This window comes from Chiloscyllium punctatum, chromosome 40 (genome assembly GCF_047496795.1).
Source record: "Chiloscyllium punctatum isolate Juve2018m chromosome 40, sChiPun1.3, whole genome shotgun sequence".
Classification (NCBI taxonomy): Eukaryota; Metazoa; Chordata; class Chondrichthyes; order Orectolobiformes; family Hemiscylliidae; genus Chiloscyllium; species Chiloscyllium punctatum.
This window is the reverse complement of record NC_092778.1, coordinates 1,299,076-1,322,416: the sequence shown is the minus strand read 5'-3', so window position 1 is coordinate 1,322,416 and position 23,341 is coordinate 1,299,076. Positions and strand designations below refer to the sequence as shown.

General features: G+C 41.3%; 1 protein-coding gene across 3 annotated transcripts in view; it reads right to left on the bottom strand.

Moving 5' to 3' along the window:
- The window catches only part of LOC140464275 (probable helicase with zinc finger domain), a 444,481-nt gene that overhangs the window by 138,397 nt on the left and 282,743 nt on the right, over positions 1-23,341 (bottom strand). For all 3 annotated transcript variants that reach the window (XM_072559139.1, XM_072559141.1, XM_072559140.1), the window contains 2 exons: positions 21,608-21,836; positions 11,941-12,154 (listed from right to left, as the gene is read on the bottom strand). In XM_072559139.1, coding sequence (XP_072415240.1) covers positions 11,941-12,154; positions 21,608-21,836 — 443 coding nt within the window. The remainder of the gene's footprint in view (positions 1-11,940; positions 12,155-21,607; positions 21,837-23,341) is intronic.

Sequence of the window (23,341 nt, the reverse complement as noted above, 5' to 3'; positions counted from 1 at the left end):
AGGCAGTGAAATTTCGACAATCAAAAGTTCATACCGCAAGGTAGCTAGTTAATTATCATGATTGTTTTGCTTTTAGAAATGATCACACTGCATTGTCTGTAGAAAGATGCTCATTCATGAGACCACTCTGAGGGCTGTAAACACGCAACTTCTCTTAATTCAAAAAATTCTGATGCTATTATGGCTCAATAATGTAACAATCTCTCTGCTCCAAAAGCAGCATAGTCTTGTGCAGCTAAAAATGTTCACAACTTGATGTTTCCAAATTGCAAAACGATCCTGATATTTCAGCTACAGAGTAATGTCCAACTTCCATGGTAGTTTAATGTCCAAAAATCAAAAATCCCCTATTCTTTTATCCTACCTAGTCTTACACCATCCAAGTAATGTCATTAGACCATTAATCCGGAAACCTGATAATGTTCTGGGATCTGGATTCAAATCTTGGCATGTCAGATGGATAACTATCTGGAATCAGGATCAAATGCTGACCATGAAACTACTACTGATTGTTGGAAAAACCTATCTGGTTCACTAATATCTTTAGGGAAAGAAACTGCTGTGCGTTCCTGGTCTGGACTAGAGGTGCTTCCAAACCACAGCAGTGTGATTGACACTTAACTGCCCTCCAGGCAATTAGGAATAAGTACTAAACGCTGACTTAGCCACCGATGCCCACATGAATGAGAAAAAAAACTCACCAGTTTACATTTGTCCTGTCATTGTTTTATAAAGTTGTTTGCCAGTATCATTGCTGTTTATTTTCCAAGTTCTATTCTCAGCTCCTCGAAGGAGAGCTTTTCTCCAGTCAATTAAGTTAGTTTTCATCATCTATTGCCGAGCTGTTTTCCTATTTTTAGTCCTCTTATCTGCCCATCTCCATTCCCCACAATGAAATTTAATAGCAAATTTTCTCAATGGACTTCTTAGATATTGGGTTAAGTAGGAGTCCTGAATATATTGTAGGAACTCCAATCCCTTCTCCATCAACTACCAATCCTTTCTAATTAAATCAGATTAATTGAAATTCCCTGTGATTATTATCCTATTTGTTGCTCAATTCCTGAAATTGACAGAAAATTTCTTCCTCCATGTCCATTCCATTATTAGGTGGTCCTTACATTAGTCTGATTAAAAATCTATTATCTTTATCCATATGGATTTTACATTATTCTACAGCCATTACATTATCTCAAATGAGTTTGGTTCATCTGCCTCTAGATTTTCTCCCTCTATCCTTGTTGAGTATGTTAGGCCTCGAATATTTAGTTCCACTGTGATTTTTAATGTAGCTGTTTCAGCGATCCCCACTACATTTGCTGTCTCCCAATGCATGATTGCCTCCAGGTTTCTAGTCTTATTACAGATACTTTGTGCATTGCTGTTCATGCATTTTAACTCATTTCAAATAGGATTTCTGCGCATTACATTTAATCAAAACTCCCATCCTAGAATTATTTTTATAGTCTTGCCATCAATGTCTTCCTTTACCTGAAGCTTTTCTATACTCAGCTGCTCTGCTTCATTTATTTGAAAGTTTATAACATCTCTGGTACAACCCACTACCCTCAATTTACAATTTTAAAACCTTTGTCTCCTCCCAATTAACCCCTTCTATGATGGCAAGAGTATCATCCAATTCAGGTGTAGCTCACTCCATCAGTACAGCTCCTTCCTGTTCCAGAACTGGTATTGACGTTCTGACATTTAATCTGATGACACCAAAAGAAGGTTACCTCAGATTACAACAAGATCTTGATCAAATGGGCCAATGGACTGAGAAATGGCAGATGGAGTTTAATTTAGATAAATGCGATGTGCTGCATTTTGGGAAAACAAATCTTAGCAGGACTTATACACTTAATGGTAAGATAAAAATCCTCCCACTTCCTCCAGACCAAAGGGGTAACCGTTGTTGGCTACGTAGAACAGTTGATCTTCTGTAATTACACCGGCACCACTCCCCACCTCTTCCTCCACTACATTGATGACTGCATTGGCGCCACTTGGTGCTCCCACGAGAGGGTTGAGCAATACATCAACTTCACCAACACATTCCACCCTGGCCTTAAATTTACCTGGACCATCTCTGACACCTCCCTCCCCTTCCTGGATCTCTCCATCTCCATTAATGACGACCGACTTGACACTGACATTTTTTACAAACCCACCGACTCCCACAGCTACCTGATTTACACCTCTTCCCACCCTACCTCTTGCAAAAATGCCATCCCGTATTCCCAATTCCTCCGCCTCCGCCATATCTGCTCCCAGGAGGACCAGTTCCACCATAGAACACACCAGATGGCCTCCTCCTTTAGAGACCGTAATTTCCCTTCCCACATGGTTAAAGATGCCCTCCAACGCATCTCGTCCACATCCCGCACCTCCCCCCCTCAGACCCCACCCCTCCAACCGTAACAAGGACAGAACGCCCATGGTGCTCACCTTCCACCCTACCAACCTTCACATAAACCAAATCATCTGCTGACATTTCCATCACCTCCAAAAAGACCTCACCACCAGGATATATTTCCTTCCCCATCCCTTTCCACCTTCCGCAAAGACCATTCCCTCCGTGACTACCTGGTCAGGTCCACGCCCCCCTACAACCCACCCTCCCATCCTGGCACCTTCCCCTGCCACCGCAGGAATTGCAAAACCCGCGCCCACACCTCCTCCCTCACGTCCATCCAAGGCCCTAAAGAAGCCTTCCACATCCATCAAAGTTTTACCTGCACATCCACCAATATCATTTATTGTATCCGTTGCTCCCGATGCGGTCTCCTATACATTGGGGAGACTGGACAGCTCCTGGCAGAGCGCTGAAGGGAACATCTCCGGGACACCCGCACCAATCAACCACACCACCCTGTGGCCCAGCATTTCAACTCCCCCTCCCACTCTGCCGAGGATGTGGAGGTCCTGTGCCTCCTTCACCACCGCTCCCTCACCACCAGACGCCTGGAGGAAGAACGCCTCATCTTCCGCCTCGGAACACTTCAACCCCAGGGCATCAATGTGGACTTCAACAGTTTCCTCATTTCCCCTTCCCCCACCTCACCCTAGTTCCAAACTTCCAGCTCAGCAATGTCCCCATGACTTGTCCTACCTGCCTATCTTCTTTTCCACCTATCCACTCCATCCTCCTTCCTGACCTATCACTTTCATCCCCTTTCCCACTCACCTATTGTACTCTATGCTACTTTCTCCCCACCTCCACCCTCCTCTAGCTTATCTCTTCACCCTTCAGGTTCTCTGCCTTTATTCCTGATGAAGGGCTTTTGCCTGAAACGTTGATTTTACTGCTCCTGAACTGCTGTGCTCTTCCAGCACCACTAATCTAGAACTTAATTGTAAGGTCCTAGGGAGTGTTGCTGAACAAGAGACCTTGGAGTGCAAGTTCATAGCTCCTTGAAAGTGGAGTCACAGGTAGATAGGATAGTGAAGAAGGCATTTGGTATACTTTCCTTTATTGGTCAGAGTACTGAGTACAGGAGTTGGGAGGTCATGTTGCGGCTGTATAGGACATTGGTCAGGCCACTGTTGGAATATTGCGGAAAGATGTTGTGAAACTTGAAGGGGTTCAGAAAAGATTTACAAGGATGTTGCCAGGGTTGGAGGAGTTGAGCTATAGAGAGAGGTTGAATAGGCTAGGGCTGTTTTCCCTGGACTGAGGCTGAGGGGTGACCTTATAGAGGTTTATAAAATCATGAGGGGCATAGATAGGATAAATAGACAAAATCTTTTCCCTGGAGGAGTCCAGAACTAGAGGGCACAGGTTTAGAGTGAGAGGGGAAAAGATATAAAAGAGACCTAAGGGGCAACTTTTCATGCAGAGGGTGGTATGTGTATGGAATGAACTGCCAGAGGAAGTGGTGGAGGCTAGTACAATTGCAACATTTAATAAAGGCATCTGAATGGGTATATGAATAGGAAGGGTTTGGAGGGATATGGGCCAGGTGCTGGCAGGTGAGACTAGATTGGATTGGAATATCTGGTCGGCTTGGACGAGTTGGACTGAAGGGTCTGTTTCCGTGCTGTACATCTCTATGACTCTATTGCCAGGTATTAATTCTATTTCTTGCTCCTATGCCTAATTTGCATGTGGTTCAGAGAACAATGCTTAGACTATTACTTGCAAGGTCCTGCTTTTTATTTTAGAGCAGGACCTTCTCCTTTTTGTTACATCCAATGCTTATTCCAATGTGGACCATGATAACTGAATTTACCCTTTCTCTTTCTAAGTTTCTTTCCAGTCACTGAGATATCCCTTATGCAGGCAATGGGTATGCAACACAAACTTGGGAATACTCATTTTTGTTTGGAGAAGCCACTACCTCCCCTCTAATCAGAGGACCTAATGCTATCCCATTTTCTATTCTGCTGTTCCATGGTCCCCACCCTTACAGCAAAAGACAACTATGTGAGTCATAGTGATCTGAAAGCTGTCCTCCCTGTGGGTTTTCCTCCAGTCCTCACAGGCAATAAGTATGTCAGAAACTGTTCAAAAAGGTCTGAGACTGCAGGGTTTCTTTCTTAATTTGCTCTAATTCTCCCCAGGGCTTCCATTAGTCACTCCTTTCTTTTCCTGAACTTGTGCTTTCCTCGAGGGCATGATTGTATTCTGGATAAAATAGTCCAGAAATTTCTCCCCTCCTTTATGTGTTAGAGTCTTGAGCAAGTTGGAAAAACTGAGTCAAAGAGATGAAAGTTGGAGACATCTCCTGGAGATTTATTTGCTTGGGAAGCTCATTTTCTATAAATTATCATGTCCCCTGTCCAAATATACAATCTATTTTGCCATAGCATGGATTAACTAATTAGTTAACAATTACATACCTGCTAACCCAATTAATGTCTCTGGGCTTCTGCTCACGCCTCCCACTCCCTCTCTCGGACTATTCCTTGCTAATTAGGAGAATCAAACAGCACCTCTTCCCTCACTATACCCAATATCCTGACTTCCAAAGTCCCAAGTAAATAGCCTTTCAAAACAGTAATCCATTGAGCTGGACTTGTGCCAATCATTTCATAATAATCTACCTTCACATTGCTCAGTAACAATTCAATTAATTTTTGTCAATTTTACTTCCTAGTGACAGTGCATCAAGAATTAATTTAATAAATTAGATTTCCTCATCAGGCACTACAACCTTTCTTCTGTGTACAATTTCCAAAAACACTCTTTCGACTTGGATGCTTTACTTAAGTCAAATGCTTAATATTTACAGATTAGTTAATGAATTGTTTGTGGATAGTCTTTTTGAGGGCATCATTTCTATTCCAACTCCATACCACCACAAAGAACATTACCCACAGGTACACAGGTCCCCATCCTCTTTTGGTCAATGAAATCTGGCTGACAGCCAGGAGCTAACCATGTCTGTCTCTCTCTTACTGTCTGTGGGATGAGGTGGAGAAACAATAGGTTGGAAATTGTGCAAAGGTTTGAGATGATTGGTTTCTCTTTTACAGAAAGCTGAAATCTCAAGCAGGTTTACTTCCACATGTGAAAATATATGCCATTCCCTTCCCCTATCTGGAATTCAAACTCCAAATTGCATCATCAGATCCAACCATAAACCAGGTTCAAAATAAAATGAAACAATTCTCTCTTTTGGTATATTGTAGCTGCTTCACCTCCATGAATTGTTGTATTTAGATAAGTTTATGCGTAATGACTAGTATATTGAATTTAGTTTAACTGAGGATAGATTGTTGATTATTTATTGGTAGAAGGGAACCCCCAAAAACTTTGAATCCATATTGGAGGCAGCACATTGAATACACCTGTGCAGCCTGTGCTGTGTGCTAAGTCAATGTCAATCATTCTTGTTATAAAATATTTGAAATGACCAGGTTTAAAATTGTGTACTCTGGATTAGACACACACCCAAAACACTAAGCAAACGATAGACATTAAGTATACTTCCTCACAGAGTCAACAAACAGCTGAAAACTGTCTATGCAGCCTGTTTTTTTATTTGCACATTTTAATTCCACAGACAGATTAATGAGTTGCCATCAATTACCACTTTTTCATTCTGGAGATCAATATACACTCTTAATTAGAGCTCAATATAAGCTTAGAGAGCCATCAACAGAGGCAGAGAATTGCAACAGGCCTACACTGCCCAAGGTCATCTATACACTTGCCATCTGTGGCTCTTTGATACAAGTACAGAGAGAAGAAATGTGACTGACAGTCAAATAAAGCATTTGAAAGCTTTGCAGGCCAAAGTTTGGAGAGACAGGTGGGAAATGTTTTGAATCATAGTCTGTGCTATTAATATTTCAAAGAACCAGTGACTAAACCATTATATTAAAAAACCTTCTTGTTCTATTTTGAGTCTCCACTATATTTCACATGCATCTCTTAAACCAGAAGCAATATTAGTTTTCTTAAAAGATTTGAGGCAACAGCCTTTCTTGAATGTTTTCTTTTTAAATCTCAAGAATAATTTAAGATGACAGTGCTTAAGGCATCATGCTAGCACACATTTGGTTTGAAAGCTTTTCAATCTAACAAACATTGTGATGATCAAATTAAAAATCCAGTGTCATGATGCTGAGGCATGCACAAAGACACAGGTGCATACCAACTTATGAACAGAATAGTGTTTTATACACAGGATTGACAATATATGGTGTGAACTACTGAATGAAATCTATTTGAAGATTTTGAATAGTTTAGATATAAAGCAACACATCATGAAACTTTATTAATGTCAAAATTTAATTTAAGAAACAGATGTGAGCTATTGTTATCTGAACACACATAATCAGGGAATTCATGTGGGGCAATGGTCGTGGCCCTACCTCTGAGCCAGACAACTCAGGTTCAAGTCCCATCTGCTCCAGAAGTGTATTACAATTTCTCTGAACAGGATGATTAAAGATATCCATTCAATCAGGAAGCTAAGGACCCTGTGGCTCAGCGATAGTATCGCTATCTCTGAAATAGAGCTCTGGGTTTAAATCCCAGTTGCCATGGAGTTGTGCCATAACATGTATGAGCATAATGATTTTTAAAAAGACTTTAGAAATGGAGTATCTGTAACACTGGATAGGAAATGAGAGGGGAAGATTAATGAAGTCAATATGCTCGATATAAAAAGGCACATCCATCTTGATCTTGACCTCTACATCTTGCTATGAATCTACTTCTAGTGGAAGCAAAGGATGGTGCCTAAAGTTGTAAGTTGGAAACAAAGATTTCTTTCAGACAGAAGCTTGTAATTGGAGTTATTTTGGAGAAGAATCATTTCAATCAAGTTTATAATGTGGATTCAGACTAAAGATTTGTGAAACAGAACCTTACAAGAAGTGGATTTGTGGAGATGGGTTCTGTCTTTACCAAGAAGAAAGTAAGGTTTGGCCATTTTGTTGCCTCTTACTAGAAGCAAGATCAGATAAAAAGGATTCTCAGGAGGTAGAGACTCAAGAATTGGACACTGATGCATATTTATGAATTTATGAACAACACTTCATAAAAGAAAGATATCCTATCAAATGTATATAAATAATGGTCAGACTAATAAATTTCAAAAGCTGATGAATAATCTATAGAATATATAATGGAATTTAGCAGACCTTTTGCAAGATTGTAAAAATTTTATACTTGAAGACTCCTAATTCAGTGCTTGCCTTTAAATTGCTGGATTGTGCCAAAGTGTCAAACATGGATTGGCTATTAACTGGAGTGTTAACTGGTAATACCTTTTACAACCGTTTGCAATACACAAATGGCAGCATCAAAAATACAATAGGATTCAATGATAGCAGCTTTTCAGGCCATATGAAGAAAGGATCATAAAAGAGGGTAATATCACCTTTTTCAGTTATGACAGGAACTGAGAAACTATAAAAATTATCTCCAGGTATGCATGGAGAATGGTCAACAGCTTTTTATATCTAACCCTAAATATCATTATACAATGAGTTATCCTAAAGGGCATAACACATTTTAAAATGATACATGACACAAAGTTCAAGAAGTGAGAAGAGGGGAATACTTATTAGGCAGAAGGAATCATACTTTAGTCCAGTAATAAATGTTCTAGTCATAGATATATGCAATGGTACGGTGGTGGACTGGATGCACATTTATTTAAAGAAGAGGAAACTGTTAATATCTGGTTAAGTCTTTATACAAGGCTGAGAAAAAAAATGATTGTGGTTATAGAAATAGAGGACATTTACAACACTGTGGATGAAAGGGAAGTTAATAAACTCCCTCCACAAACGAAATGTCTCTTAATTGTGATCTCTACAACTAGCTTGGAACCTATGAATGTGCATAGAGCAAAAATGATTTTTTAAAATTTACCCTTTCCATCCTAAGCAAAATTAAAATTATATTTTAACACAGTCCAGGTAGTTGATGGGATGAGTCAACATGATTTTTTTTTGCCCATTCTCTATGTTTCCTCACACTGTATGCAATGCAAACAAATTATCTAGTTGATTAGTTTCATATCTAACAGAGAAACTTGCCCCAGATTGGTCTCTCTGTGGCCCCATTTAAAAAATCCTATTCATAATTGAGGATTAAATGTGAGAAATCAGAGAGGTGCACAATAGCAACAATCACCAACACTAGACAGATTCGATGCAGGATGATGGTACGTGAGTCTAGAACTAGGCGTTATAGTTTAAGGAAAAGGATAAATCTTTTAGGACTGAGATGAGGATTGGTTGTGGCCAAAATATTGTGTTTTCAAGAAGGAGGTAAATATAGCTCTTGTGGGTGAAGAGATCAAGAGATATTGGAGGAGGGCAAGATCAGGGTATTGAGCTCGATGATCATCCATGATGATATTGAATAGCAAATCAAGGTCAAGGGGTTAAATGGCTTATTCTTGCTCCTATCTTCCCTGTTTCTATGTTTAAATCATTACAGTCACCAATTCTGCTATCTTTATCTGACATACAGTTTAATGTTTGTACTACTGCTATTACCTTCTAGGAGAAAGTGAGGACTGCAGATGCTGGAGTTCAGAGGCCCTTCCTGAAGAAGGGCTAATGCCCGACGAAACGTCGATTCTCCTGCTCCTTGGATGCTGCCTGACCTGCTGCGCTTTTCCAGCAACACATTTTCAGCTCACTACTGCTATTACGTAGTGCACACACAGATTGTAGTCATGGGATTAAACCAAACGTATAAATACAACAGGAGAAAGTGAGGACTGCAGATGCTGGAGACCAGAGTTGAAAAATGTGGTGCTGGAAAAACACAGCAGGCCAGGCAGCATCCGAGGAGCAGGAGAATCAACATTTCGGGCATAAGCCCTTCTTCAGGAGTGAGGAAGGTGTGCCAAGCGGGCTGAGATAAAAGGTAGGGGGAAGGGAATTGGGGGGAGGGAATTTGGGGGAGGGGCGCTGGGAATACGATAGATGGAAGGAGGTGAGGGTGAGGGTGATAGGCCGGAGAGGGGGTGGGGGTGGAGCGGTCGGGAAGAAGATTGCAGGTCAAGAGGGCGGTGCTGAATCCAGGATTGGGACTAAGATAAGGTGGGCGGAGGGGAAATGAGGAAGCTGGAGAAATCTACATTCATCCCATGTGGTTGGAGGGTTCCTAGGCGGAAGATGAGGCGCTCTTCCTCCAGGCATCGTATGGTCAGGGTCTGGCGATGGAGGAGGCCAAGGACCTGCACGTCCTTGGCGGAATGGGAGGGGGAGTTAAAGTGTTCAGCCACTGGGCGGTTGGGTTGGTTGATGCAGGTGTCCCAGAGGTGTTCCCTGAAACATTCTGCAAGTAGGCGACCGGTCTCCCCAATGTAGAGGAGACCACTTCGGGTGCAACGGATACAGTAAATAATGTGTGTGGAGGTGCAGGTGAATTTGCGACAGATATGGAAGGATCCATTGGGGCCTTGGAGGGAGGTGAGGGAGGAGGTGTGGGCGCAAGTTTTGCACTTCTTGCAGTTGCAGGGCAAGGTGCCGGGAGTGGAGGCTGGGTTGGTGGGGGGTGTGGACCTGACGAGGGAGTCACGGAGGGAGTGGTCTCTTCGGAATGCTGATAGGGGTGGAGACGGAAATATATCCCTGGTGATGGGGTCTATTTGGAGGTGGCGGAAATGACAGAGGATGATACGATGTATCCGGAGGTTGGTGGGGTGGAAGGTGAGGACCAGTGGGGTTCTGTCCTGGTGGCGACTGGAGGGGCGGGGTTCAAGGGCAGAGGTTCGGAAAGTGGAGGAGATGCAGTGGAGAGCATCATCGACCACGTCGGAGGGGAAATTGTGGTCATTGAAGAAGGAGCCCATTTGGGATGTTCGGTAGTGGAATTGGTCCTCCTGGGAGCAGATGTGGCGGAGGCGAAGGAATTGGGAAAATGGGATGGCGTTTTTACAGGGGGCAGGGTGGGAGGAGGTGTAATCTAGGTAGCTGTGGGAGTCGGTCGGTTTGTAGTAAATGTCTGTGTTGAGTCGGTCGCCCGAGATAGAAATGGAGAGGTCTAGGAAGGAGAGGGAGGAGTCTGAGATAAATACAACACAAGAGAAAGTGTATTAATGCATTCCTTGACCCAAAGGTGTTGTTAACATGAAAATTGGCAGCTTCAGACTTCAAATGTGTTTCAGAAGGCCAACAAAATCATGCCTTTAACAAAAAAAACTTATCTGATCAGCTGTCCTTCTGGGATCTGTAGGCACAATCATTTTGTCTGAGAACATATTGTTTGATCAAGCTGTCATTCATGTATCTTTCTTTGCAGCCTCATTCAGTTAGATTAAGCACAGGTCTAATACATTTCAATGGGTTTGCAATCCATCTCTATTTCTGAACATACATCTTACAGCACAGCAGAAGAACCACTCTTTTGTCATTGCATAATGCACTGCACAGCATGAACCCTGAATAGAGTCATACAGCATGGAATGAGATGTCCAACTCATCATCTGCACTGACCTGATATCCCAATCTGATCCAGTCCCATTTTTCAGCATTTGGGCCATATCCCTCTAAATCTCCCTATACATGTACCCTTCCAGGTGCCTTTTTAAATGACATAATTGTGTTTACCTCCACCACCTGCTCTGGCAGCTCGCTCCATACATACAGCACCATCTGTGTGAAAAAATTGCCCCTCAGGTGCTTTTTTATATCTAGCTCCCTCCCCCCCACCTTCCCCCACCCCCCACCATAAGCACATGCCCTCTAGTTTTGGACTCCCCTAACCTGGGTAAAAGACCTTGATTATTAACCCTATCCATGCCCCTCATGATTTTATAAAACTCTACAAGATCACCCCTCAGTCTCCAACACTCCAAGGGAAAAAGTCCCAGCCTATTCAGCCTCTCCTCTGAAGCTCAAACCCTCCAATCCTGGCAATATCCTTGTAAATCATTTCTAAACCCTCTCAAATTTAACAACGTATTTCCTGTAGCAGGGAGACCAGAATTGAATGCAGTATTCCAAAAGTGGCCTCACCAGTGTCCTGTACAGGTGCAACATAACATCCTAACTCCTATGCTCAGTGCACTGACAAATGAAGGTAAGCGTGTCAAACACTTTCTTCACCACCCTGTCTACCTGCGACTCCACTTTTAAGGAACTATGCACACACACCCTTAGGTCTCTTTGTATGGCAACACACCCTAGGGCCCTACCATTAACTGTGTAAGTCCTGCCCTGAATTGCCTTACCAAAATGCAACACCTCATATTTATTAAAATTAAACTCCATCTGCCATGCCTCAGCCCATCTGATCTAGTTCCCATTGTGCTCTGAGACAACCTTCTTCACTGTCTACGACACCACCAATTTTGGTGTCATCTGCGAATACCTCTTAAATTCATATCCAAATCAATTTTATAAATTACGAAAACTAGTGGACACAACAGCTACTCTGTTTATTGGTAAATGCATATTGTCAACATTGGTTTATTCATCTCTGCTACTGCAGCAAAATGCACATATGAGAATAGGTTTTACCTGAGAACAAGTCTTTGCTGGTGATGCATGGAGTCTGCCAGAAAAAGCTGTAAAATTTGGAATGGTTCGAGGGATGAATTCAGGAGCCAGGGGGTTGAGCACACATCCTCTGCTGAGTTCCAAGTTGTCAAGCTGTGTCTTGATATCATGTAAGGTGGCTCCATGGAGGCTTCCATTTTTGTGACAAACGAAGATGAAATGCTCCCAAATTTTCCTACAAAATGAACAATCCCAGTAAGTACTTTTACGGAATTCAAGTTTAACAATTCACACCATGGTCTTCTGTCAGAAATCACAGTGTGCCTCAAATCATCACCATTTTGACTTGTAAGAAATGCCATTTGTATATCAAACCTTTGCTATTGAAAGTACAATGTCCATACACTGGAGACATTTTGGTAAGGTTATGCTGCAGAAGTAATTCAGTACAGCAGAAATATTTTCCTCTATATTCCAAGTTTTAATTTTAGCTTATCTTCAAAAAACTTAGAACAATAGAATTAATAAATGGATATAGATTTGCTTGCTGAGCTGGAAGGTTCATTTCCAGACGTTTCGTCACCCTACTAGGTAACATCTTCAGTGGGTCCACGGGTGAAGCATTGCTGACAATTCCTGCTTTCTATTTACATGTTTGGGTTTCTTTGGATTCGAACTGGAACTCTATCAACAAACATATCGAGTTAGACACCATCTACCACCCCCTGAGAAAAAGAACAGGAAATTACATCACCACACGAAATGACATCACCAACCCAAAGAATTTTGGAAAATTATCACAAACGCACTTGCTTTTTCTCCCCCTATGTCTTTTAGTGCCCTTGGGATGCATTCCATCAGGACCAGGAGACTTGGTTAACTTTCGCTCCATTAGCTTGCCCAACACTATCTCTTCCATGATAATGACTGTTCCCAGGTCCTCACCTACCTTTGTCTCTTTGTCAGTTTCTGGCATGTTATTCATGTCTTCCATTGTGAAGACTGACACAAAATCCTTGTTCAATGCTTCAGCCATTTCCTCAGATCCAATGACTAAATCCCCATTCTCATCCTCTGAAGGACCTATGGCTACTTTAGCCACTCTTTTTTGTTTTATATATTTATAGAAACTTCTGTTATCTGCCTTTATATTCTGATCTAGTTTATTTTTATAATTCAATCTTTTCTTTATAGCTCTTTTTCTGGCTTTCTGTTGACCTTTAAAGCTTTCCCAATCTTCTAGCTTCTTGCTGATCTTGACCACTTGGTATGCCTTCTCTTTCAATTTGATAGCCTCCCTTGTTTTCTTAGACACTCATGGCAGATTACCTCTTTTCCTACAGTCCTTCCTTTTCACTCGTATATACTTTTGCCGAGCACTTTGAAAAATTGCTTTGAAAGTCCTTCACTGCTCATTAACTGTCCCATCATAAAGTCTTTGCTTCCACCCTACTTTAGCCAACAACTCCCTCATCCTATTGTAGTCTCCTTTGTATTAAGCGTAAGACCTTAGTATTGGATGTTATTTTCACATGATCCATCTGTATTCTAAATTCAACCATATTGTGATCGCTCCTTCCAAGAGGATCCCTAACTCTGACATTATTAATTATTCCTGTGACTGAGAACTGCCAAGTATATATTCTACATCAAAAACACATCATGGCGTATTCACCAAAAATACTAGCATCTGACATATCTCCAATAAAATGCAATCTTCTTGTATTGCTTGAAGCACATAACATGATTAATTAATGTAACTCATTTAGTTAGCTTAAATGGAACGCAAGTATCAATTTTCAAGTCATTCACTGTCATTTTGTTAGTAACAGAATAATTCAAGTACAAAGACTAAGCAAGGATGCACCCTGCAAATGATGTTGTACAAAACAGAAAATGTATAAAGGAAACAAACATTAAAAAGAACAAGAAAATATATAACTATCACTCAATTACTCTCTATAGACATTTAAAAAGTAGCTTTGTGTTTAGGAAGCTTTACTCAGTGCTACTATGTTTTTGATTCACTGTTTTAAGAATCCACCGTAAGAACATAAAATACAGGAGAAGTAGGCCATGTGGTCCCTCAAGACTGCTCTTCCATTCAACACCACTTTCATGTCAACTCAGCATAAGTATCAACTCCTTAGCAATTCAAAATTCAAGATAAAGCCCAATCAATATTCCTCAAGATGTCATCTCATTGATGAAACTTCAATGATAATACTTCCCCAAACAAATCACAATCCAAATCTACATCATGTTGTACAGACAGTTGAGATAATAAACTCAATAGCGTTGTTGTAATATTCATATTATACCAGCAAACTTCACATGGCAGTGAACAGCGTTATGGCTGAGTATAATCTGTGGTGAATTGGGTTCAAGAGAAAGATAATTGTACTTTGGTCATCACAATATTTCAACCTTGGTTTTGATATAAATATATGATGTACTTCCTTGAATATAATGCACATTATACTATTTTTCCCGTTTTTTTTCTGTATTCAGACAATTTCTTTTAAAATCTATCAGGTTAAAATTTTCCTCCAAGGCCTTTACATTTGCCTTTGCAAGTTCCTAACTGCTGAGTAATTGGTTCATCATGATAGTCCCTCATTGCTCAGTATATCTTAGCCACCCTTAATGCACTTATTCTCAACAAAAATGTTGAGTCTGCCATAATTTCCTCTGTTCCAACCTCTATTTTCATTCCAAGCCTGAAATCACTGGAGAGGCCAGTGTCCCATCATCTAATCACCTTTTATTTACGAGGGTCCAGGAACTGGTTGTAGTCAGCCAGCTCGGAATCAATTCTCAATCGGAGAGATTCTAATCTTCTGGTAATACTCGTCAGCACAGGCTTTCCTGACTGGGGTGGTTAACCTGGGCCAATCAAGAAACTCATAGTTAATGAGGTCCCACCTATTTCCAATCGTTACATCTCTCTGCCCCCTAGACCAGGTACATAGGCCTGGTCTTTCACTGGTATTTCTCCTACCATGCTTTCCCCCGGGTCCAGTTCCTCCGAATCGGACTCTAACACAGAAGGTGTGTACCTGACCGTGGCTCATCTCTCACATCTGGAACATCTCGGAACAATCTCATCCTCTTCTTCCGGCAGCAATGGTATCGAAGCTGCATCCATTTCGAACTCTGAGGCTTCCTCAACACTAGACGCAAGTGGAACACCTGCGGTTTCTGCCAGACATTCGAGCTGTTCTGAGGGGCCAGGTATGTTTTGCTCCTGCCCATTTGCAAGGTAATGGCTTTCAGGTGATCCACATGTTTGTTCTAGACAGTACTACCCACCCAAACTTTGTAAGTCACTGGATCTGGCCCCGCATCAACCTTGCCTTGTTCCCACACCAGGCCATTCCATGATTCTAGCATCAAACCTCATTCCCTGATTTAAATTGTCCCTCTTGCTTAGAGGAGGCATGTGACTGGTAGTGGCATTCCAGTTGCCATTTCACCTTCTCTCCTTCTCTCCCCAGAATTTGCTTGGAAGAAATATTGCATTTGTTTAGACATACCGGGTCCAATCTTCAACAGCAGGGCCAAATTAGTCAAGCTTCCCAAATAGAGGCATGATGCCAGAAATGCTTACTTCAACTCCAAGATGATAGTTAGAAGCATCCTGTTTTCTCCCGTCACCACTGATATAACTGCAGAGGCAGAGTCCCATCAACAAGTCACCCTTTATTTACCAGTGCCCAGTACACTGGCTGTGGCCAGCTAGCTTGGAGTCAGTCCTCAACAGAGTAGATTCTGAGCTCCTAGCTATTTCTTTTTTCCTTGAGATTCTCATCTCTTGGGGATTTTTTTTTCTTTTGCTTTCTCCATTCCTCCCACACTACTGTCATACAACAGTAGTGCTCATATTCCTCAGCACCCATGTTTGTGTGTGTGTTTAGGTGCAAAATACAGTGAAAAACCACCAAGTGAAAGTAACTATATTAATATTTCACCACCAGTAAAGTAGAATTAGGTGGGGGTGGGGAAATAAAGCACTCCATTACCCCTGGTGTCCACTTTTGCGTAAAGAAACCTAGAGTATTGGTAGACACTGCATGCTCCATCTCCAGGGACACCTGAACCTGAACATTACCGTGAAGAGGGGAATTTGGTTAGCCCAGGTTTTCCTGACTGGCTCAGGTTAACAATCCCGATGAAAAATCTTGCAGTCAACAAGGTCCACCTAATTCCAATCACTACAAATTGCAAGGAGCAAATCTGACTCTCAGTAGCATAGTCAATCACCATCAATTCAGCCTTGATCATGACAAGTCTGACTGGGCCTTATTCTCCATTGTCAAGATACATCAGGCCCCTTTTCATGAGCCATGGAGCAACCTACTTTAACCATTTACTTCTTGCCTTCCTTATTCTCAGCTCTAATAATAACTGTGAAAAGATGCAGGATATATATTAGTATCTGACATCCAGTAAATACAAAGCTATGCCAATGAAAATCACAAAAGTAATGTTTGCATTTGTGGAGGTAACATTTTCAGCAGGTCTCCAAATGTTTCGCACAATTAATTACTGTTATGTAAACAAAGATGGAAGTTATTCAGTGCTATCAACACAAACGCTGTGAACACATAATTGTGTTGCATCACAATTTGTTATTGGCGCACAGTGCAATTGCTCATAATATCTTCAACTGATCACTCGGTCACTGCTGTTCCACTATCCTGCATAACTCACTAGTGCCAGTGGTTTGGATGAAGAGCAATTTGTTAGCTATGTCCAAGAGGGGTTTTTGAAACGGCATGTGGATAGTCAAATGAGGGAGAGGGCCATACTGGAACTGGTATTAGAAAATGAACCTGGCCAAGTGGTCAAAGTTGCTGTGGGGAAATAATTTGGGAATAGTGACTGTAATTCCATATGTTTGCGGATACTTATGAATAAGGACAAGATTGGACCTTGGATGAAGGTGTTAAATTGGCGGAAGGCCAACTGTAACCAAATTAGGCAAGAACTGGAGCATGTGGATTGGGAGGGGCTGTTTGAGAATACATCTATCTCTGAAATGTGGAGCCTTTTAGGGACCAGTTGATTACAGTGCAGGATAGGAATGTTCCTGTGAAAATGAAGGACAAGAATGGCAGGATTTGGGAACCTTTGATTACAGGGGAAATTATCAGCTTAGACTATAAAAAAGAGCCTAACTATGGCATAGGCAACTTCAAACAAAGTCCTTGAAGAATATAGAGAAATTGAAAGGAGCTCAAACGGGGAATCAGGGTTAAAAGGAGGTATGAAACACAGGGTTAAGGAGAATCCCAATACATATATTAGCAGCAAGATGGTAGCTAGGAAATCAGTAGACCCATTCAAGATAAACGAGGGAGGTTATGTGTGAGCCAGGGGAGGTAGGTGAGATTCTTAATGAGTACTTTACATTGGTATTCACCAAAGAGAGGGGATGTTGAGGTTAGGGAAAGGTGTGAGAATATTCTCGGGCAGGTCAACATAATGAAGGAGAACATGTTGGGTGTCTTGAAATACATTTAAGGTAGAGAAGTCTCCAGAGCCAGACAGGACCTATCCCAGGATACTGTGGGAGGCAAGTGAGGAAATAGCTGGGGTCTTAACAGATACCTTTTCATCCTCTTTGGCCTCAGGCGAGGTTCCAGAGGACTGGAGAATGGCCAAAGTTGTTCCTTTGTTTAAAAATTACAAGTAATTACAGGCCAGTAAGCCTGACATCAGTAGTAGGGAAGCTGTTGGAGAAGATACTGAGAAATAGGATTTATTCACATTTGGAAGCAAATTGACTTGTTATTCATAGGCAGTATGGGTTTGTGCGGGGAAGGTCATGACTCAATAACTTGACCGAATTTTTTTGAAGAGGTGACGAATGATTAATGAGGGAAGGGCAGTGGATGTTGTATAAATGGACTTTAGTAAGGCATTTGGCTGGTACAGAAGATAGAGTCTCAAGAGATCATGGGTGAGTTAGCTAGATAGATATAAAACTGGCTTGTTCATGGAAGACAGAGTAGCAGTGGAAGGGTTCTTTTCAGAATGCAGATCAGTAACTAGTGGTGTTCTTCAGGGATCATTGTTGTTTGTAATATATGTAGATGATCTGGAGGAAAATGTAGGTGGTCTGATTAATAAATTTGTGAATGACACCAAAACTGGTGAAGTTGCAGATAGTGAGGAGAATTGTCAAAGTATTCAGTAGGAAATAAGCAGATTACAGATTTGGGCAGAGAAATGGCAATTGGAATTTAATCCAGACAAATGCAAGGTGATGCATTTTATAAGATCAAATTCAGGTGCAAATTATACAATTAATAGCAGAACCCTTAGGAGCATTGACATTCAAAAGGATCTGGGAGTACAGGGCCACAAAGCCCTGCAAGTGGCAACATAGGTAGTTAAGGTGGTCAAGGCATCATTCAGCATGCTTGCCTTCATCGCTGGGGCAGTGAAATTAAAAGTTGACAAGTTATGTTACAGTATACAAAACTTTAGTTCAGCCACATTTGGAATATTCCATGCAGTTCTGGTAGCCAGATTACCATAAGGACATGGACGCTTTGGAGACAGTCCAGAGAAGGTTCATCAGGATGTTGCCTGGTCTGGAAGGTCTTAGTTATGAGGAGAGGTTGGATCAACTCAGATTGTTTTCACTGGAAAGATGGAGGCTAAGGGGTGACCTGACAAAGTACTACAAAAATTATGAGAGGGTGGAGAGTTAGAGGCTTTTTCTCAGGGTGGAAAGGACAACTATAAGAAGGCATAGGTTCAAGGTGAGAGGGGAAAAGTGTAAGGAATTTTTTTTTATGCAGAGGGTGATAGGTGCCTGGAACACACTGCCAGTGGAGATGGTGAAAGTAGGCACACCAGCAGTGAAGGTATACCTTGATAGACACATGAACATGAGGCAAACAGAGGGACAGATATCATGTGTGGGCAATAAGTTATGGGTGTGAATAATGAATTGGAATTGGTGCAAGCTTGGTGGGCTAAAAGGCCTCTTCCTGGCTGGAATGTATTGTGTTGTATTGTTTTTCTACTCACAACAAGTTTAACCATTTTAATGGTAACAATCATTAGAAATTTAAATAGTACTATTTCAATAGGTGGAAGGTAATGATATTTTAATGAAGATAAATATTTAGACGAGTCATTAATGGCAGAAGAGCCTCCATACAAAAACTAAAGATTAGCAAATGAACAATCACTTCACAGTAATGTTACAAAAACAGGCAGAATCAGGATTTCCGTTCTTTATCACTAATACTATAAAAGGTGGTGCAATTTCTGTTGTCATTCAAAATTCATACATACTGATTTTAAAATTCTGGACAAATGTTTTGGTGACTAATCAACCGTTTTAGCTTCCCATTGACAATTCTTCCTGATGATGGCCATTTCTTGCTGTAGTTGGTGGTTCTGTGCATGCTGTGCATCAGAGTAATTCTTTCATGAATGTTGCATTAAATCCAATTGTCAGTGTTAAAAAAATTAAATTATATTGTGTTTTAAGGGTTCGGTAATCCACCTGCTTCATCAATAAAAACTAACTAACTACTTTGGCATGCAAATAAGATGACTCATCCATTTGTTTACCTATCCTCCATGGTGATGTGTCAGGTCAGTTTTGTACCTGTCTTGAGAACATTTCTGAGATTATAATAAAATATTCAATGAAATAAGTGTAAATGATTTTAATCAGGATCAAGTCAGAATACTTCTGGAATATCAATACTGGATTTCAACAACTCTGCCATGATGCCAACACTAGATCTAGCACTGCTGCATGGAATGCTGAAATTGAGCTTAAAACTCCTACATATTATAGTTTTGCCAATTGAACGTAACATTGTTGTCTATAATGCTGACCTTTCTTGTTTTTTTTCTACTAAGGCCTCTACATTATAAGCCAGGCCCTTGGTCCTGCTTAAGAGCAACTAAATTAATCCCTTATTATCTATTTATTGGATGAAGTGTTATATAGTGCACACCATCTTACAATACCTTCTTGATTTCAGAGTATTTCAGCTATACTTGCAATCGTCATTACACATGTATTTCTTTTGAAAACATGACACAATTTTTCAAATTATAGCTAGTCCTCTGCTTCTTAGGCAGACCCCAAAGACCAAAAATGACTTTCTTCCACTCCAGAACAATGCTTCCTGAGGTGACTAAACAGTCTAATGATAAAGGTTTGGCAGGAAAATTCGGATTTCTGCACACTCCTCTCACAGTTTGTGCTTGGCCTCCACCTGGGACCATTCAAGATCCTCAGAATATTTGGCATCTTTAAGAATTCTTGGCCAGTTTAGGCAGTCTTGGACAAGAAATTCTCATGAAGCAGTGAGGACAGTTCATTTTTTTCCAGAGAGGCCTTGAGGATGCCCTTAAAGTGTTTCCTCTGTTCTCCTGGTAACTACTTGCTATGTTGCAACTCAAAGTAGAAAGCTTGTCTGGGTTGCTGGTGTCAGGCATGCAGACAATGCGGCCTGCCCAATTCAGCTGATTGACCCGTAATCAGTGTCTGGATGCTGGGCTGTTGGCTTCAGAGGGAACCTTGACAATGAATTACCAATTTTGTCATTACATTTTCAGGATTTTGTGGAGACGTTCTGGTGATATTTCTCTTGGGATCTGAGGTGTCTGCTGTACATTGACCACATCTCTGACACATACAGAAGGTCAGGTAATCTGGCCAACCCATAGACCATGAAGTTGGTGCCAGATATGAAGTCTTTGATACCAAACACACTATTCTTCAGCTGTCCAAAGGCTGCACTGGCACACTGGAGGCCATTTTAAAATATATTAGCAATGTCTGTTCTCATGTAGCTAACACAAAACAAGGGAAAGTTAGTCATTCAATCAGAAGCCAAAATTATCTTAAACAACAGCTTGAGGACTATTCACCTGCCTTATGTCATTCCAACCTCATGACTATAAAAGATAAAATCATCATAGTCTTACCGGACTATAGGGTTTCTCTCTTATTAGAGAGAGACAACTGGTGGTGGTTTAACCAGAGGGTCACCACACCTTAGGCAAGTAGAGAATCCTTCAAGGTAACATCAGCCGATAAGGAATTGAACCCACACTGTTAGTGTCACTGCATGGCAGACAAGCCATCCAGCTAACTGAGTTTAGTTTAGTTTAGTTTAGGTTTTAGTTTAAACTAACTATAGGCGGCAGGGTGGCACAGTGGTTAGCACTGCTGCCTCACAGCACCACAGTCCCAGGTTCAATTCCCGCCTCAGATGACTCTCTGTGTGGAGTTTGTACATTCTCCGTGTGTCTGCCTGGGTTTCCTCCGGGTGATTCGGTTTTCTCCCACAATCCAAAAATGTGCAGGTTAGGTGAATTGGCCATGCTAAATTGCCCGTAGTGTTAGGTGAAGGGATAAATGTACGGGAATGGGTCTGGGTGGATTGCGCTTCGGCGGGTCGGTGTGGACTTGTTGAGCCGAAGGGCTTGTTTCCACACTGTAAGTAATCTAATCTAATCCATTTATGGTTATTACAGATATATCAAACCGGCTAATCACAAACTGAAAACATACGTGTACAAAAACAGTGTAGTCATGTGTACTAAGATAAAAGTCAAGTTAACTATCACACTGATAACATTATTCCAACTACATCAATACAATCATTTGACACCTTGCTGCAACAGAAAACCACTGACTCACCGACATTTGCCAATGGAACAGAGAGCTACTGGATCTCCAACCACAACCACAAGGGACTGTGTCCTAGTGAGAATGGTATTCAGCATCCTATAACTAGAAAAGAATCCATACTCCAAATCTTCAGCGGACTCTTCAAGCTGAGCATCTCTTCGTCTCACTGATGCTGGTGATTCTTTGTAGGTGTGCCGTGTTCTGACTGTGCTTAGAAACAGGACTCGGAATTGTCTGTCTGTAAACAGCAGTAAAAAAAACAAGAACTTCTCTGAATTTTTGCACATCAATGATATCCGGAATCAGTTCTAATGTACATGTTTTAAAAATATAATTTAAAAATAGATAATAGCTTTAAAGCTTTTAAAGTCCTTTGAATCATGATTATCTGAACCCCAGTAAGTGCCACAGTATGTTAAAGTGTAAGTTTACTTAAATAAGAACTGAAAACATAGGAGCAAGTGTAGATAAAATCATTGTTCAATTTTTACATGAAGTACATTTTCCTGACCTAAATATGCTGCTAAGCATCCACTCCCTTCAATTCACTCCTTGTGCTATCAAGGAATAACTAAAGGTAGTACTGGGTACTACAGAGGCCAAGGGCCCTGACAACAGTCCAGGAACAGTACCGAAGATTCAATACTCCAAGCCAAGCTGTTCCAGTACAGCCTCAACACTGGCATCAATGTACTAAGTTGCCCAGATACATCCTGTCGGTGAGGGTGGAGTTGGAGGGGTGGGGTGGGGGTGTTGTGTGTTGGTGGAACATGATAGGTAGACTTAGAGCCCAAAGAGAGAGAATAACACTTGGACAGGAAAAGGAGTGGTTAAAGGTCAGTCTGGGGAATGAAAAGCTGCTAATAGGGATGATTAGTGGCTGACAATGGGTAGAGTATGGTAGCAGCCCATGTGATGACAAGGTCGAATTTATGGGGGTTAAGTAGCAGCCTCCTGGCTACTAAAAAACAGATAGATTGCTAACTTCTCCAAACAGCAAGGGATGCTGGGTTAATTGACCAAGCAAAACTCTGAAATCACAAAACCCACACACCAGACACAGTGCAAAAACAGCAGCCAGGTGCTAATGATATTAGCATAATATAAAACGCAACAGTTATTCTGGACAGACATCCTCAACAACTTATCCGTTAAACAAAGGAAAGCCCAGACAGAAAAGCACCAGGTCCTGCTAAACAAAGAAACTGAGAGTAGCATGCCATCTAAATGATTCACTCGTTTCAAACTATTAAGTGTATCTCCCTGATGGGCCAGTACTATAGAAAGTTCCAGAAAACCATCTAAAAGTTTCAAAACATGTATTCGCCTGCAGACATCGCTTCCTGGAACCACTCTCTTGGAACCACCACCGAAATCTCTGGAATCATCTGAGGCCTTCTGTGGAGACCAACATGGCAAGAAGAAAAGACCAGCTGACCATCCAGAGAGAGAGGAAGAAAGCAGCTTTGCAGACCCAGAGACAGAGCCACAGAGAGAGCGACTGCGTAAAGTATTGTAACTTCAGGGATAGTATGTTGAGTATTAAAGATTATTGCAATTTTGTTCTTAATAAATTGGGACTGTTTTGCTTTGGTATCAGCTTGTGTTCGTATTGATTTGACCGCTTTGGTATTGTGGGTCACCTGGGCAAACTCATTCATAACATTTTGGGTGGAGTTGTCTAATTTGTTTCAAGGAGAGACCAGACAACTGTTGTTTTGTTTAAGGCTGGAACAATAGACC